Here is an 18,638-nt window from a genome sequence, read left to right as displayed (position 1 = left end):
TAAGCTCCTCCCCCCAAAAAAATCTTCCTTAAATATAACCCACTCTCATTTTATTTGTCCCAGATCATTGTCCACCTGTAGGACTTTTCCAAGCTATTTGTACTTTTGGATCAGTATTATGAGTTTTCTATCTAGTATCAGATAAATCTTAACAACAATAATTTGTCCATTTGGTTTTTTCCTAAGTAGATAGGTCTAAATGTTTTGAATTATTGTTGATCACCTTTGAGAGTCAAAATTCTAGATCTTGACAGAATTAGGTATTATTATTATTATTATTATATGCAAATAGGAAATTTTCACTATCCAAATAGAATCCCACTTCACATTGGATTCTATAATGAGCATTCTCCACAAGAGTGGTATCAAATATTAATATTACTAATGAAATTGTTTCTCTATATGATATTCTCTGCTCTTTTAAGTCAATTTTTTAAATTTAAAATTTTTGTTTTCATTCATGCTTTCCATGTCCAAATACAAGTTATGAAAGTTTTTTTTTTAACATTTATCCATATGCTGAAGTATATTTTTTAGTTACAAAATTTCCTTCCACTCATCCTTCCTACCTCCCTCCCCTCAGGGGTTAGTCAGGTTAATATTGTATTTACACATCTGTGTTAAGCATGTTTACAAGTCAGCCATTTTGGGTATGAGGAATTAGGATTAAGGGAAAGAAATATATGAGAAATTTTTAAAAAAGTGAATGAATGTTATGTTCCTCATATTCTGAAGGATTCTGTTTTCTTTTTTCTTCCTCTGGTCAGGGATAATATAGTTCATAACCAGTCAAATACAGTTGTCCTAATCCTCTGGACTGCTGAGAGGAGCTGCTTCCATCAGGGCTGTTCATCTCATAATGTGGTTGATGTGTACATTGTTCTTTTGGTTCTGTTCCCTTCACTCAGCATCAGATCTTGTAAATCATTCTATGTTTCTCTAGAGTCTGACTGTTTAGTGTTTCTTATAGATCAATAATATTCCATAGTATTTATGTACCATAACTTGTTTAATCATTCCCCAGTTGATGGGCATCCCCTTAATTTCCAATTCTTTATTTATATTGCATTTTATTTCTTACTTGATTATAAATTTATAATGTATGCAATTTATAATGTATATAATGTATTCGGTTTTTTATTTTATTATAAATTTGTCCCCTTTCCACAGTTCAAATAGATAATTTCTTGGTCTATTAATTTATCTCTGGTGTCACCCTTTATGTCTAAACCCTATTCCCATTTTGGTCTTATTTTGATATAGGATGGGTCTATGCCTAGTTTTTGCCATACTATTTCCCAACAATTTTTGTCAAATTGTAAATTCTTATTCCAGAAGCAAATGTCTTTGGATTTGTCAAACTGTAGATTGCTGTCATAATTTACTGCTGTTTCTTTTGAATGTATCCTAATCCAGTGATCCATTATTCTATTTCTTAACCAGTACCACACAGTTTTGATGACTGCCACTTTATAGTATGGTTTTAGATCTGATAGACTTAAGCCACCTTCCTTTACTTTTTTTGTTTTCATCAGTTTCCTTGCTATTCTTGTCCTTTTGTTGCTCCAGATGAATTTGGTTACTATATTTTCTAGCTTAGTAAAATAATTATTTGGTGGTTTGATTGGCATGTTACTGAATACATAATTTAATTTGGGTAGAATTGTCATTTTTATTATATTAGCTTGATCTAACCATGAACAAATGATATTTTCCAATTATTTATATATGACATTATTTGGGTAAGAAGTGCTTTATAATTGTGTTCATATGGTTCCTGGGTTTATCTTGGAGGTAGATTACCAAGTATTTAATGTTGTCTAAATGGAATTTCTCTTTCTATTTCTTGCTCCTAGGCTTTGTTGTTCATATATAGAAATACTAATGATTTATGTGGGTTTATGGCTAAGTGATAGATGGACAAGTTCTCAAGGTCAATAAGAACAAAGTTCACCCACACTCACCTGCATGTCATCCCTCAGCCTGCTACTAGACTCATTGGTATATTTAATTTTATCATACCAAGCTCTAAAGAAAACTAATGTCAGTTTGCTTGCTCAGTTTCTTTTTCAGTAATAAGTTAGTGATTTCTTTTTAATTTAATTAAATTAATTATATTGAACTTCCACCACAATTCATTAAGTATTTCATAATTAATTGAAGAAACCTCATTTTCCTGTAATTATTTTTATTTCCATAAGCAATAAACTGTCTTAATCTCATGCTTAAATGAATATCAAAATTAAGACATATGTAATTAATCAGTGAAGTAAATAATAATAATAATACAGGTTTTATGTTCAAAGCATTTATAACAATCAGGGTTGTACAAAATATCAATTTCTTTGAGCCTTTACTAGAACTGTGATTTATAACCCTTCAGTAGTAAAAACTCAATCACATATCACTGTGTTTCTTTTATGATGTCAAATCAAATTTTCCCTCAAAAATCTTTGAAACATAAAGGTGAACATAACTCATCAGAAAAATAAACACAGCTCTCTTTCTCCTTTATTTTTAACTTTTCTAATCTTTAGTCATGACAAGAAATACTTTCTCAAATGATCATTTTTAGTAGTATGTACACATTTATCTCATTGCACCTCAGAACTCAAACGTCAAAACCATATCTTCTACTTGTCACTATTGGAAGAAATATCTCATAGTAAGCCTTTTTTTCAGCTTTCACTTCAAAATTGCTAACAAAATCTACCTTTTTTCCTAATACTCCATTCATCTCTTAAAGATAGAGTAGCACTATTTATAGTCTCAGAAAAATTTTTCCTGTCAGCATTGGTTTTTTCAATGAATTTTTTCTGTGTATGATATCCAACTTTTTATATATTTCAATATTCAATCCATAACTGTCCTTAAAATTAGATGCCCTCCAGCAATGACCTCTCTCTCTATATTTTTAACCTAGGACAACTGATCTTCTCATTTGTGATGTCTTTACTTCTATTTCTACTTTCTCATATAGTATATATAAGGTATATTAATCAGAGAGACCAAATATGGTGATTCAATTTTCATTAGTAGAAAAGAATAAACATTTATAATATAGATCTTGACACACTTTTCAATTTTTATCTCTAAATTCTTCTTCCAGGTTCATTTTAAGTGCCTTTTGGATAATGGTACTTGGCTCACTCAACTTTTTGTAAACATTTTCCCTCCCCACTGCTTCTCACTCTTTTATTATTTGATGCTGTTAATAATTTTCCAAAATTTCATTTTCTGAAAATTTCTTTAAAATGTTAATGTACTTATAATTTCACTTCAAAAGTGGACTCTGTTAAATTATTTGTTATTTTGACAACTTCTAAAAAATATTTGAATGGAAATGTGTAATGAATAATGCTATCATTTTGGCACTAATTCTTGATTTAAGAGTTGTCTTCTATTTGTAAAATATCAGTATCTTGAAATTTCCCTTATAATACTCCAGCAGAGGATTAAAATCTGGGGATAAAGCTCATTTTGGATATTCCAAGAGGGTTTTACTTTCTGAAATATCAAACAAACTTCACTGTTTTATTTCTATATGATCCTAAAGAAAAGACAGTTATTATAATGGAGATTTAGTGTAAATAAAAGATAAGGGCATTACTCAATAATATCTTTCATGTATATGATATTCTATTTCTTTTTATTGGTATTTTATTTTTCCAAATACATATTATAAAAGTTTCTCATCATTTATTCATATGCCTATGTATATTTTTTTAGGTTTTTTTTTGTAAGGCAAACGGGGTTAAGTGGCTTGCCTAAGGCCACACAGCTAGGTAATTATTAAGTTTTTGAGAATGGATTTGAACCCAGGTACTCTTGACTCCAGGGCCAGTCGGTGCTTTATCCACTGTGTCACCTAGCAGCCCCTGCCTATGTATATTTTTAAGTTACAAAATTTCCTTCTACCTTCCCTTTTCTCCCCACTCCCCTCAGCTGTGAACATTCAGGTTAATATTGTACATAATACATTTGTGTTAAACATGTTTACAGATCAGTCATTTTTAGTATAAGGAATTAGGATTAAGGGAAAGAAATACACAAGACATTTTTAAAAAGTAGATGTAGTATTCATCAGATTTTAAAGGGTTTTTGGTTTTCTTTTGTTTTGTTTTTTTTTCCTCTGGATGGGGATTGCAATGTCCATAGCCAGTCTAATAGGTTCCTAGCTCTCTGAACTACTGAGAGGAGCTGCATAGATCAAGGTTAATCATCTCACAATGTTACTGTTAATATGTACATTGTTTTCTTGGTTCTGCTCCCTTCACTCAGCATCAGATCATGTAATTCATCCCATGCTTCTCTAGAGAGTTGCCAGGGGCCAAGAAGCCCCCATAAAAAGAGCAAATAAATTCCAGACATACCAGGAGCCAAGAAGCCCCCTGTCAGATAAGATAAAAGGAGCAAACAAAATTCCAGGCATACCAAGGGCCAAGATAAAGAAAAGAGGCCTCACCCTCCATTATCAAGAACAAACAGATCAAAGACTATCCCTTCTCTCAGGCCAAGGCATACCAACCCCACCCCTAAGCTAATCCCCTTGTTCCTTCTCTACAATATAAGCATGTATTTTCTCAAATAAACTCAGACCTTATCCACCATCCTTGGGTCTCACTCTCCTTATTCTCACCCATTCCTTTTCAGGCTGGGTCCTCCTCGACACCCCACTTTTCTGCCCGGCGGGTCGGGGCAGAGAGTGACCATTTATGGTTTCTTTTAGAATAATAATATTCCATAATATTCATGTACCATAACTTGTTTAAGCATTTCCCATTTGATGGGCAACCCCTCAATTTCCAATTCTTTGTCATTGAAAAAGAGCTACTATGAATATTTTGGAACATGTGGGACTTTTCCCATTTTTTATGATTTCTTCTGCATATTGGCCTAGTATTTGAATGACTGGGTGAAAGGATATGAACAGTTTTATTGTTCTTTGGACAAAGTTCCATATTGCTCTCTAGAATTGTTGGATCAGTTCACATTTCCACCAGCAATGAATTAATGTCCCAATCCTCCCACAACCTCTCCAATATTGATCATTTTCCCTTTTTGTCATTTTAGCCAATCTGATAAGTATGAGATGATACCTCAGCATTGTTTTAATTTTCAGATATCATGTTTCTTAACTAAAATATGATTGGCTAAACCAGAATTTAAAAAACTATAACTTGAATCAGTCTTGAAATTGTTAAATTATTTCTCTTTTAGAACACTAAGAAAATATCTTAGAAAACTGAAATTTTAGTTGATGATAGATACCACATATTGTAAAGAAGAACAAAATAAAATTCTTTTTTGGCAATGCATCAGTAATTTTAGAAGTTTCATTCAACACTTGTTCTTTCTCTCCCAAAACCACAAATACTTCCATTCCAACTTTCTCATATTCCTATAGCAGCTTTCCATTTCTTATATTTCACCTTTGTTTTAACATTTACAAGTAAAGTATCCATAGGTCTGTAAGATGAAATATGATATATAATTTCCTTGAATACTCAGTGCTATATTCTGAGCTTCAAGATGTGTATTCATATTGATGTTCAAATTTGTGACTGTTCCTTGAACTTGTGTTACATTCTTCAACTCTGTAGTTACACTGAATTTCCCCTTGTATAAGGTATACCCTTTTTTGAAAAAAATTGGGGTCTAAGAACTGGGAACATACATAGATTTTTTACTTGCATTTCTCACTTTTTTGTTCTTGTTTTCTTTGCACTCATTGTTTTGCATTTGTTACTGGTATATTAGATTAAAGTTTGCCACATTCGGCCTAGAAATGGCTCAGAAAAGATTTTCATACAGAGCTGAATTCAAGTTCAAAGTGATCCAGTTTGCAAAAGTGAATGAAAATTGTGCTGTTGAATGTTAGCTTGGGTCCTTCTCCAACTGAGAAATCAATCGGAGATCGACTATGGGAAGAAGAAATCCTCCTGAAAAATGCAAGTCAGCAAAATGGCCTCAGTTAGAGAGGGAAGTGAAGAGATGGATTGAATAGCAGGGGGGCCAGTGAAATTCTTGTGTCCACAAAGAAGGTTCAGCAGGAGGTAAGAAGAATTGCTGATGAAAAAGAAGTGACTGATTCCAAAGGACACAACTGGTGTTTCAGGTTCATGAAACAGAATGGACTGAGCATGTCTCCATGTACCAGACTTGTCCAGGGAGTGCTGGTGGTCAACCCCAGACAAGAGCACAGGCAGGCGAGCAGTTAGAGCCTCTCCTGAGGCAGGCATTCATCATCAAATATTGAACATTGTAATCAAAATAAGTTGAGGACAAGCTAATGCATGGGGAGTTTTGACAGTGATGAGGAGTTATAGGAATTTTATGATGAATAAAAATTGAGTTCAATAACCTTATGGAATACATTTTTTTTTCAAATTTGGGGCCCCAAAATTAAGGTACTTCTTATACATGGGGAAATATGATAGTTTCATTACTCAATTTTACCCAAAGTCTTGTGAGTATCATCCCAGTACTATTACCAGCCTTTTACTCTATGTTGAGTAGAATAAAACTGAGGCAAACTAAAATGTGTTTTCTCTGGGCAAGTTAACAATTTATTAATAGTGCAACTCATAGCTATTAATAAAGTGGGTCACTCTGGCAACCTCAGAAAAACCAGGGAACCAAATAGTATAGAATAAAGCATTTTATTGAGTTATAGTGGGAGACCAGAGTAGTTGGGAAACCTTATGATTGACTGCCCCTGGGAAAACTGAGTTGACCTTCAGGTGTTACCTTCTCTGACAATTAGGGAATGCTAATTGCTTTAGGGACCCCAACTGCTTCTAGTAATCTTGGCTAGAAAATCAGAACCACACAAATCAGGACTAACCAGTATGTCATCCTTTTGGGAAGATAAAACCTCGCTTAGCTTTTACTAGGACACTCAAGGACTGAAGAACTATCTTGGCTAGGTGGGTTGGCTTCTAGTTTAAGCTGTTTACTTGTTTGCAGTCAATGAATGAGTACCAGATTAAACTGGTTAGCTAGTTAATGTCAATGGTTGGGATGGAAGGAAGGTAAGACCATGAACTATAGCACCATAGTCTTTCATTTGCAACTTTAAGCCAATTTGGACTAGGGCAGACTGAGATTTTGAGCAAGGTGAGTTCAGGCAGATATTAACAATTCTACATATCAATTTAGCATAAATATTAGATATATAATAAAATCAATATATTAGGCATTTGAGGTAATACTGTTTATCTCACAAATTTGATATACAATAAAATTATGACCACTTTGGTCCACTAATGGGCAGAAGGGATGAATATCTAGAAACAATATAGAGACTTTTACAAATGAATTTATATCTATTGCTCTTGACTGCCTTTTACACTGAGTAAAGAGATTTCCAGCTTCTTCTGTCTCCCTACTACTATGATTGATTTCATAAATTTAATAGAGAAGGTACCATTTCTCATCCCCCCCATCAATAGCTTGTTTAAATTGATAAAAATATTTTTCAATATCACCTTTAAATTATTTTTTTCCTAATTTGGTATTAGCTTTCATCTTCCTCTAATAAGACAATAGTCTGACTGTATTCACATAGATTATTTGTAAATGACTTACACCTTTGTTACAATTGATATTTTGTCACACTTATATTTTTAGTCTGTCAACAATCATTAATTATTTACTATATATTAGGTACTTCGTTAAGTGATAAGAATACAAATAAAAGAAAAAAAGAGTCATTTCCTGACTTCAGGAGAATGTACATTCCCATATGAAAATACAGCACCTAAAAGGGAGATGAAAGGAAGACAGATATTAAGCGTCAATGAGGGTGGTCGAATAGTGAAAGTACCTGCATGGAAAAAATATGAAATCAGGAATGGAGTAGTGAGAGAATTGAAGGAATAAGAATTGGATAACTTGGGCTCTTAAAATGGAGGTTCCAGGAGGAACTCATCAAATGGAACAGGGGACCTGAGAAATGAAAAAAAAAATCTTCCAGACTGAGAAGGTCACAGGAATATGATGGAGAAATCTACAGAATTAGAAGATTTTTTATTTTTTAAAAAAGTATTCTCTATATTTAGAATATAATCATGCTTCTATATTGGGACCATGGAGTCATAGCAATTATAATCCAGAGAAAGGTAGTGTTCTTTTATCTGGAGATGTATATTGATGTGCGTTAGAGAGTTAGTCTGTTCTTTTCTCTTCTTTTCTGTTCTATTCTTTTCTCTTCTCTTTTTTTTTTCAGGCATGCCAACAATGGGCTAGAAAAGTGATTAATTGGAGAATGATGATGGAGAATACAAGTATGATGAAGTTGTTTCTCACAGAGAGAATAAATATGACTAATATAGAAATTGGATCCATTTTGCCTTCGAGCATTCTTGAGAACAGAAGCTGCTATCAGACGCTAGGTTCTGCTTGCATAACTCAGACTCCTGTCCAGTGCTTTCTGGGAACAAGAAGAGAGAAATATCATATTGTCATTGCTCCAGGAGAACTAGGAAAGTTTTAGTTTTTTCTCCCTCTTTGCCTTTACTGTGAACATTTTTTCTAATACTTTATTGTTTTATCTTTTGTTCTCTCAGTAAATATTATAATTTCTGTTTTCTTTGACAATTTAACACTGATAAAAATCTATGGTTTTTCACAAAGGTGCATTGATTCATCTAATTGTATTAAATTGGAGGACAAGAAAAGAATTAGCTCAGAATTGTCCTCATGTTTAAAAATTAGTTTTAATTTTTGCCACTGAAAGGCTGAGCTGAACAGAGAGAAATATCTTATTATTTTGATTGCATTAATAGCTCAAAGCTACTAAATATCAAAGAATGTGATACTAGACCCCTTTCCTCCAGCTCTACCCCATCTCCTAGAATATGTAGCATGAGTAAGGATGTTGGATCCCTTAGAGAAGATGTCTTCATTTATTTGGATTTTCTCTGACTGACTTCTTCATAAGCCCATAAAAGAAACTCAAAGAAAGATTGTACCTGTTATTAGCCTAGAGACAACTCCCAATTATAGACAATAGACATCGTAGTCTACAAATCTAGGAACTCCAGTTATGACAATATTGGTAACCGTCTCCCAGACCAGATGCTGTTGCAAGTCTAGCAATGAGATCCTAAAGTCAGGGTAACAGCATGCCAGTTCAGAAGCTCTTTGGAATTGGAATTTGATTTCTGAATTCCAATGCCTACAAGAGGTGCTGTTGCAGGAAGAAAAGTCTGGTGTTTGAAAAAAAAGGGAAGAATGATCCACAGTTCTGTTATTAAAGATAATAATCCCTCCTAGAATCAAAGATAATAGAGTTGACTACATTGCCAAGAATTTGTATTCTTAAAGTACTTTTGTCCAAGAAAAACAAAATTCTGAAGTCTAATAAGAACATGATATATTTAGCTAATATATTCCTAAGACCTGAAACAAGTGTAGACTTTTATGCTTATTAAGGATGATGTACATGAAATAACATATGATTAAATAATATTACCCCAAATACTTCTCTGAATGAAATCGTTTATAGACTGAAAGAGTTCATAGACTGGAATATTTTAAAAGGAAATCTGAATTAATGTGCAACTACTATCTTATATCTTTATAAAATACCTGACATTTTATTGGTCAAATTGATATGGAAAATACAGCTTGCATACTGATGTATTTGAAATAAAAAATAAAGATACTATGCATCAATGCTTAGAAATTTATAGTAAAATAGAAGTGAATAAAATTTAAAACTTCCTTAGCACTGTGGTAATAATGATAATAATAGTAATAATATTCTGAAATGATTCATTGAATACAATTTAAATAGAAATACTAAACTGTGTTACCACTGCCTGACTTTAGTTCAAATAATCTATTCCATTGAGAATTAGCTCTGATTTAGACCTCATACATATTAATCAATAAAGATCATTTATTTAAAAAATAATAAAAATATTGGGCAATTGAAAGTGACAGCACCACCTGCTGGTTATGAGGCAGAAATGTGCCAATGGAATAACTTTTTTCTTTTTTGCTTTAAGTTTAGATAGTATTGTTTTTTTATTTGTTTATTTTAAAGTATAATTTGCTGAAGCATAGTATAAATTTAATACATTCATATAAAAATTAATTTTAATTTTTTCTATTTTTAAATTTTAAAATTATTCTGTTTATTTCAGCATAGAGATGGAATTTAAAATGGAAATTACCCTAAATTGAAATGCTTTTGAATAAGATTTTTGGATATTGGAACTAATAATATTAATTTTTTTACTTGCCAGTTATTTTCCTTCAATTTTGCTATATGATTTCTTTTGAAATACTTTCATTTCCCTATATGATTGCCATTTCCTTCCCTAGAATTTCTTGGTTGGCTTTTATTTTAAATGCTTCAATATGGCTTCCGAACACTATTCAGCAAAAATTTTCTCCCTAAATTTTCTCCCTTTTAATAAACAAATCTAATGACTACTTTTCAATTTCCATCTTTCTTGATGTCTATCCAGCATTTAATGCTTTTGGCTCCCTTTGCGTTTTCCACATAGATTCTATCCTCTCTTAATTTTTTCTTGAATCTGTCTGACTGGTCCTCAGTCTTTATGTGTGTGTGTGTGTGTGTGTGTGTGTGTGTGTGTGTGTGTGTGTGTATGCCAGATAATCTGAGACATTCTAATCCTGGTCTCTTTATATTCTTTCTCTCATTTGGGGATCTCATTAACCCTATATAATTAGTAATTATTTCTATGCAACTGATTCTTAAATCTATCTAACCCCAGTATTTTTTAGAGCTCCAGCTTGCATCACCAATTACCTATTGCATATCTCAAGTGGATGTCCCATTAGCATCTTAAATGCAGTATGTCTGGCGCCCTGAACAGGGACCAAGGGAATTTCTGCCTGGCCTCCCTTAACAGGAAGAGCTGGACAGCTTCAGATTAACTTGAGATTAATCTGGGACGAAGTTATGGGGCAGGGAATGGGTTTTCCCCTGATTAGACCCGAAGAAAAGGCAGTTCTAGCTTGTCAGTTATATAAATTAGGCAAGCGGCATCAATTTAAGCCACATATTAAGCAGTGCTGTGAATTTGTAGATAAGGTGTGGGGGTTCTCCCCTTGGTTAGAACATTCAGGGATTACTAAAGAGAACTGGGAGACAGTTGGGCAGCAGTTGGCTTCTTTTGATGAGTCATGCCCTGGAATCCTAACTGACCAGGACTTCTCCTTTTATTCTCTCATAAATACAATGTTACAGGGGGGTCCTCGTCCCTGTGGGCGAGAAACAATTGGCACACAAGTGGGAGAATCGTTAGGAGAATCTTCTGAGGAGGAGGGTTGTAATAATCCTACTCCGATTTATCCTTGGGCAGAACTTAGAGAAACTTATAAGAAACATAATAAATATGGAGCTAGGAAGAATATGGAGGAAATTAGAATCAGGGCTGTGGCGCAGCAGAAATTAAGACCCAGGACTGTGGCGCAGCAAACATTGAGAAAGGAGGAGGTGTTTAGGCCACACCCACAGGCAGAGACAGATGAGGAAGAAGTCTCCACCTCTCTGTCCGCTATGACTCTGAAACACGGAGCCAGTTTCACCTTTGGCTCTTCTAGGGGTCCTGCTCCAGAAAGTCTCATAGCACGCAGTCTTAAAGCGGCTGCTGAAGAAGGGGAAATTGTAGATTGGGAAGATTGGGGTATTACTCCAACTCTTTGTCCTGTTTTTGATGATGGCCAGGGTGGCAATCGCTGTCATGAGCCAGTTCCTTTTAAAGTATTGAAAGAACTCAAGGAAGCTGTTGCCAAGTACGGCCCCTCTTCGCCATATGTGAAACATTTATTAACTAATGCCACTGCTGCATGGCCCCGGACCCCTTATGATTGGCAAGAGGTTGCTGGTGCAGTGCTCACCCCAGGACAAGCAGTTACTTTTACTGCCCTTGTAAAGAGAGAGGCAGAACAGTATATAGAAGAGAGAGGTATCAACAACCCTGATGAGGCTTATGAGATAATTACAGGGACAGGAAGATGGAAAAGACCTGGAGACCAAATACATTTACAGCCTATGGTATTCGCAGCTATCCAACTCTGCCATGTCAGAGCCTTTGGGAAGCTAGAAGACCAAGGGGCAGAAAGGGAGAAACTTATTGATCTTAAACAACGAGCCAATGAAACCCCTACAGATTTTATCAGCAGGGTACAAGAAACAGTCGTATGTGTTTTAGGACACGCAGCTGGTTCCAAACTGCTTATTCCGCAGTTGGTAAAAGAGGGTCTTCGCCCTGAATATCAACAGCTCTTGACTGGTTTGGGCGCTAATCCCTCCATAAGTGATATAATCGAGCGCCTCTTAGAGGCCCCCCCTAAAAGTAGAGAACACCAAGCCATGGAGATAGCCATAGCTCAGGGGATTAGTGAAGGCCTTAAACAACGAAAGGGCGTTTGTTTTAATTGTGGAAAAGAAGGGCATTTTAAGGCACAGTGTCGTGCAGGTCAAAAGAAGGGCAATAAACAGCCCACCTGCTATTCCTGTGGAAAAGGCGGACATATGGCAAAGTTCTGTAGATCTAAGAAAACATTGGTTCCAGGAAACAGGAGGAGGGGCCCTCCCCGTGGGGGCCCCGACACCAGAGCCTATCCGATTACAGTAGCCTCAGAGATGCCCATGGGGCCAGACCCGGAACCAAAAGGGGTGCAGGAGCGATATCAGAGGGAACTACAGAACGAGAGGATCTAGGTCAAACTATTCTAACAGTTGCTGAGCAGGGAAAGGAAGAGGATTCATTAATAATCACCACCTGGAGTACTGCATCTATAGAAGTGGTCCCGGCCACATTTCCCCGACTAATAGTGGGTGCTACAGGATATTCTCCTGTACTTGTCCACACCCAACTACTGCCATCTGGTGACACTACTGTATACCTTACCAACCCACACTGCTACCCAGTAACCCTTCCCCCTGGCATGGCTATTGGTCGAGGAATATCTTTGCCATGGATTGAGAGTGAGAGTGTCCCACAAGTAAATTGGTGCACTGAAGTCCGATCACAACGGCCTATTATACAGATAAATATAGAAGGTAAATTAGTGTCAGGAATGATCGACACTGGAGCTGATGTCTCTGTTATTGATTCAGCACAGTGGGACCCCTCTTGGCCACTTATGTCATCTACCACCCCTATTTTGGGGGTGGGAGGCCACCAAGGGGCTAGAAAAGCAGAGCGTCATTTAAGATGGAGTTATGAAGGACAAAGTGGTTTTATTCATCCCTTAAAGATTATGGGACTAGGCTCTGCCCTGTGGGGTAGAGATTTGTTACATCAGTTACAATTGTATCTTACCACCCCTGAACATTTGGCAACAAACTCCTAGGGGCTACTGTTATGGTGAGCTGCCCAAAGATTACTTGGAGGAGTGATAACCCTGTGTGGGTGGAACAGTGGCCCCCTTTCTACGGAGAAGCTCACCGCATTAAAAGATATAGTTAAGGAATTATTGTTACAACACAGAATTGAGCCTACCACCAGCCCTTATAATTCTCCAGTATTTGTAATAAAAAAGAAAGCTGGCACCTGGAGAATGCTTATTGACTTACGGGCAGTGAATAAAAGAATGGTCCCTATGGGCCCTCTACAGACGGGTCTTCCTTCTCCTGCCTTTATACCTAGAGAATTTGTTATAAAGATAATAGATATTAAGGATTGTTTTTATAGCATTCCCCTTCACCCTGAGGATAGGGATAAATTTGCATTCTCGGTACCATCAAAAAATTTTCAAAGCCCGTCAATCAGGTATCAGTTTACTGTATTACCTCAGGGAATGGCCAATAGTCCAACTATGTGCCAAGCTATGTTGCAGCTATTGTTCACCCGCTGCGCAGTAAGTACCCCAAGGCCATCATAATCCATTATATGGATGATATTCTCATGGCTACTAAGCAAGCCACGGAGCTAGAATAATTAACAAAAGAAATGCTCCTTTCCTTGAGTAAATATGGGCTTCAAGTGGCTCCTCATAAGATACAAGATACTAGCCCTTATCAATACCTTGGTCACACCCTTAGTGAAGGGAGGGCATCTAGAATACCCCCAAAAGTGAATTTAGAGAAATGTAGTACCCTTAATGATTTCCAGAAACTTATTGGTTCCATACAATGGATACGTTCTACAGTTCCTATTCCTGATGATTTGATGTATCCTCTTTATGATATCCTGAAAGGAGATTCCACATTGACCTCACCCCGGTATTGGACCCCACCAGCCAAAGAGGCCATGACACAGATTTTGTCCAGGTGTCATGAGTCTATAGTTCAATTTGATCCTGAGCAACCTATATTTGCTACCATTTTAAATCAAAGGTCACATATTGGTTGTCCCTGTCAAAAGCAAGGTGTCCTAGAATGGCAATATTTCCAGAGAAGTAAAAGAAGCATCCCTTGTAAATTTACGATGCTGGCCAATTTATTCCTAGCTATGTCTGATCGTTGTCTTTGTATGTTTGGAAAATATCCTGTTTTAAATATTTGTGCTTCTGAAGGTGCTCTTCGTTATTTTACTGACTCTATCCCTGAATGGGCTGCCCTACTCACTTCATGTGAGGTCATCAATCTTCCATTACCCCCAACGCTGCGTGGATGGGACAGTCTTCCATTACAACCCCCACTACGAATTATTTCCCCTACCCCTGTTGATGGACCAAATGTGTTCACAGACGCCACCAAAAATAAACGGGCAGCCTTTTACGTCCCACAAAAGCAAATATTGTGGGTTTTTACCACTGAGTATACCTCAGCCCAGAAAAATGAACTCCTTGCTGTTACATGTGCTCTTGCTTATCTTGCCGACATGCCTGTTAATCTTATCACTGACAGTCAATATTGTGCTACAGCACTTCGAGAACTCCCTACAGCTTTTATCAATCCTCGTGTTAGTACTATTGCTTCTTTGTTAGCAGACCTTCAAAATCTTCTCCTCTCTCGTCATTGTCCTGTGTTTGTGCTGCACGTCTGTTCCCATGTCTCTACTATTGGGCCCATCTACAGTGGTAATGATACGGTAGATCGAGCATTGCTATGCCCTTTACTTTCAGAAGCCCATCAGGCACATGATAAGTACCATCTTTCAGCTCGTTCTCTTCGTCATCTGTATGGCATCACTAAAGATCAAGCCAGGGATATAGTGAAACGATGCCTTGGCTGTGCTCCATTTCGTCCCCCACACATTGACTGTGCTATTAATCCCCGAGGAGACCGTCCTAATGCTTTATGGCAGATGGATGTTACTCACTATGGGAAAACCCTTATTCATGTCTCCATAGACACCTTTTCTAATTTTGTCATGGCATCAATTCAACCTGGTGAGGCAGCCCGCCATGTTATAGCACATCTTTTAACCTGTTTTTCCACTTGTGGAGTTCCTACAGCCATAAAAACAGATAATGGCCCTGCATATTCTTCCAAGGCGTTTGCAAACTTTTGTCAAGAATTTTCCATTTTACACAAAACGGGAATTCCATATAATCCCAAGGGTCAGGCCATAGTTGAAAGTGCTAACCGCACCCTTAAAACCCTCCTCATTAAACAAAAAGGGGGAGTCAGTGGTCGTGGCCGCCTTATATATACACAATTAGCACAGGCCGTATACACCATGAATTTTCTTCAATTGAGAGATGATGGTACCTCCCCAGCTTTGCGTTTTTTCGCAGGAACTTCACAAACACTCCACACACACGCAACTAGCCATCCCTCTCCCTGCCCAATAGGCAACCGAGTACTGTGGAAAAGCCCAGATGGCCAATGGCATGGCCCAGGCTCGGTAATTATAAATGGACAAAGGTATCTTTGTATTCAACCAGATCCAAATCCGGATGGCAAAGAAAAGGAGAAACCAGTTTGGGCTCCAACCAAGTGGGTCAGAGACCTCGGAGCAAAAGCGTGAGGTGATTGATCTTGCTTTCAATATCATAAATTTTGCTTTCTCACTTTATGAGGAATTCCACATTCAGGATCTTTACCAACGACAAGGATATTTGGCATCTGTATTGCAGAACTTCTTGACCCAGCAATCATCCATGTGGACCACCCAAAATCATATAAATTGGGCACTTCAAAAGGAAATAGATGCTTTGGCCCCTGTAGTAGTTTACATTGGGAATGAGCTTGCTTACCATGAATTGATAACCCAAATTCCTTGTCACTATAGATATAAACCATTGTGTGTCACTCCATTACAGGTAAATCTTACCAACTCTTCTTCTGTTGGTTCATGGCTTCGGATACGGGCTGCATTACAGGGTACACTACTATCTCATAATGCTTCATCAGACATTCATCAGTTAGCCTTATTGCTTCAAGAACTGAGAAATATTTCGACTGATTTTTCAAATCATCAAACTGCTGCCTTTAATATTGCTAATTATCTCAAGCATTTACAATTTTTACAGTGGTTATTCAGCTGGATAGGTCCTGTTGCCATATTATTTCTCCTTTGTATTTTTGGCCCCCGCTTGATACGGTTTTTAATATCCCTAATGAAGACTGCCTTGATCAACATCAAGGCAGATACCATGTCTCTTATTCATCGCACTCCTCGTTCAGCACGAATATAAATATTTATTATCCACCGTTTTGCATCTCATCTTTCCTGGTGAAAGCGACTGCAGGCAGCGCTTTCTCTAAGGATTGAGGCCTTCTGCCAGAACTGTCCTATATTACTGCAAAATAGAAAGAAGAATGTACATCACCAGTGCTTGTACTTATAACTACATTTTTGTGTGCTAGAATAGTTAAAATTATATTTTATAGAGTTATTTAAGAATGCATTCAAATTTTATATTAATTGGTTATTTAAAAGTTCTTAATAAATTTATATAAGAGGTTCCTCAAGACATTCTAATTGATTCTAAAAGTTATTTTTTCTTGACCGGTCTTATGTGTAGTTAAAATTCAATGAGACATTTTCACATCTCTCTACTGGCCTGGAGGGATAGGAAAATGTTCCTATATTCTGGGATTGATGCCGGCCAGGGCATCAGTCACAGCTTGGTTAAAAATGATTGTTTTCTGTGAGTTCGTACATATGTCTGTGTATGTGTGCTTAATTCAGATCTGAAATAATTTTATTATTATAGGATATTAAGACTATGATTATTTCTATCCTGCCTCTTTTGCTACATATGCTTGCTGCAAAAATACGCTATCAAAGGCTGACCCTCGTGCTCTTCTCCAGAATCCCAGAGAACGACCAAAAATGGACACTACCCCTGTCTAAACAAAAAGGGGGAATTGCTCTGGACCCAGCTCTGGACCTTGGCCACCTATGGGTTAGGAGACGCCTGAGGGTGTGAACCCGCCCACATGGGTGCTGGGAACGCCCCAGTAACAGGAGTGGCTCCGCCCATGAGGGAGGAACAGGGGAGGAGCTCGGGGGAGGAACAGAAGACTAGATAAGGGAGGGGACTGGGGAAGAGGAGAGCTTTTTTCGCTGCTATGTAAGCAATAAAGACCTGCTTGTTAGACTGCAACCGGGTGTTCTGTCCAGTTATTGCCCTACTTCCCCAAAGGAGGGTCCGTGCGTCCGAAGACCAACGGGTCCGTGACGTGCGAAGACCGGGGAAAGGTATGTATCCAGGCGAAAGCTTGGGATAGGTCCCCGAGCATATGTCCAAAACAGAATTCACTATTTCCTCCCAAAATCTTCCTCTATTTTGAATTTATTTATTATTTTTAGGTGTATCACTATCCTTCAAGTCAGCCAGTTTTACAATATTAGTCTAATCCATGGTATCTCATTTTCTCTTCCTCATCTCATATATCCAATCTCTTGCCAAATCTTGTAATTTCTTTTTTAAAAAAAATTATTTAAGGCAATGGAGTTAAATGACTTGCCCAAGGTCACACACCTAGGCAATTATTAAGTGTTTCAATCTAGATTTGAACTCAGGTCCTCCTGACTACAGGGCCAGTACTCTATCTACCACTCAACCTAGCTGCCCCAATTTCTTTCTATATAATATTTCCAAGATACATATATTTATTCTCACAGTCCCTCATTTCCTCTCACTAGGATTGTAGTAATGGTATTTTAATTGTTGTCCCTACCACTTGAGTATTAATACACCAGGTTTTATATTAATTTTTGGTACATAAAAAGTATTAGGGCTTATTTTCAGTGAATGTCTTATTTATTTTTTCATGTACAACAATTTACATGAACTCATTATTCATGTAAAATATCTACACTTATTCAAGTACAGTCATGTCATCTTCTTCTGGAACATTCTCCAAATCCTGAATTCTGGTCTGAAATTCTTACCACTCCATTTCCTGTAGGAATATTGACCCCAGTCTTTCATATCCAGCAATAGAGCTTCTCTATAAATGAGCATTTCTTGTCCATGTAGTCTGCTCATAGTGCATTGGCAACAGTTATCTGTGATTTTATCCCATGAATTCTTCACCCAAGTCATAACCTCTCACAGACTTCACTTCACAAAATTTCCACACTGATTTCTCTTCATTCTCTTTTCAATATAGTCATTGATTTCTATGCAGAAAAGATCCTTTAATGGCTGTTTTTTTTGCAATATCAAGAGTCTGGAGATAGGTAGTCATTCCTGAAGAAATAATTATTTCATCTATTCTTCTCTTCACAAAGAAGTTCTTTATGTGA

At 36.8% G+C, this 18,638-nt stretch overlaps 2 protein-coding genes across 2 annotated transcripts in view; both read left to right on the top strand.

The window, feature by feature from the left end:
• Nucleotides 1-16,776, top strand: part of LOC141499800 (uncharacterized) — a 446,129-nt gene extending 429,353 nt beyond the window's left edge. The window contains exon 2 of the mRNA XM_074202547.1: nucleotides 15,823-16,776. Coding sequence (XP_074058648.1) covers nucleotides 15,835-16,575 — 741 coding nt within the window. The 5' untranslated portion in view covers nucleotides 15,823-15,834 and the 3' untranslated portion in view covers nucleotides 16,576-16,776. The remainder of the gene's footprint in view (nucleotides 1-15,822) is intronic.
• On the top strand, nucleotides 12,934-13,341 carry LOC141498910 (endogenous retrovirus group K member 25 Pro protein-like). The gene has a single exon (XM_074201954.1). It carries the CDS (start codon nucleotides 12,934-12,936, stop codon nucleotides 13,339-13,341), a length of 408 nt encoding a protein of 135 aa, XP_074058055.1.
• Nucleotides 16,777-18,638: the final 1,862 nt, after the last annotated feature.

This window comes from Macrotis lagotis, chromosome X, assembly GCF_037893015.1.
Source record: "Macrotis lagotis isolate mMagLag1 chromosome X, bilby.v1.9.chrom.fasta, whole genome shotgun sequence".
NCBI classification, from domain to species: domain Eukaryota; kingdom Metazoa; phylum Chordata; class Mammalia; order Peramelemorphia; family Peramelidae; genus Macrotis; species Macrotis lagotis.
This window is presented reverse-complemented; position numbering and strand designations above follow the sequence as displayed.

Coding starts and splice junctions, on each gene's coding strand:
- LOC141498910 (XM_074201954.1), top strand. CDS start 12,934: ATGGCTATTGGTCGAGGAATATCTTTGCCATGGATTGAGAGTGAGAGT.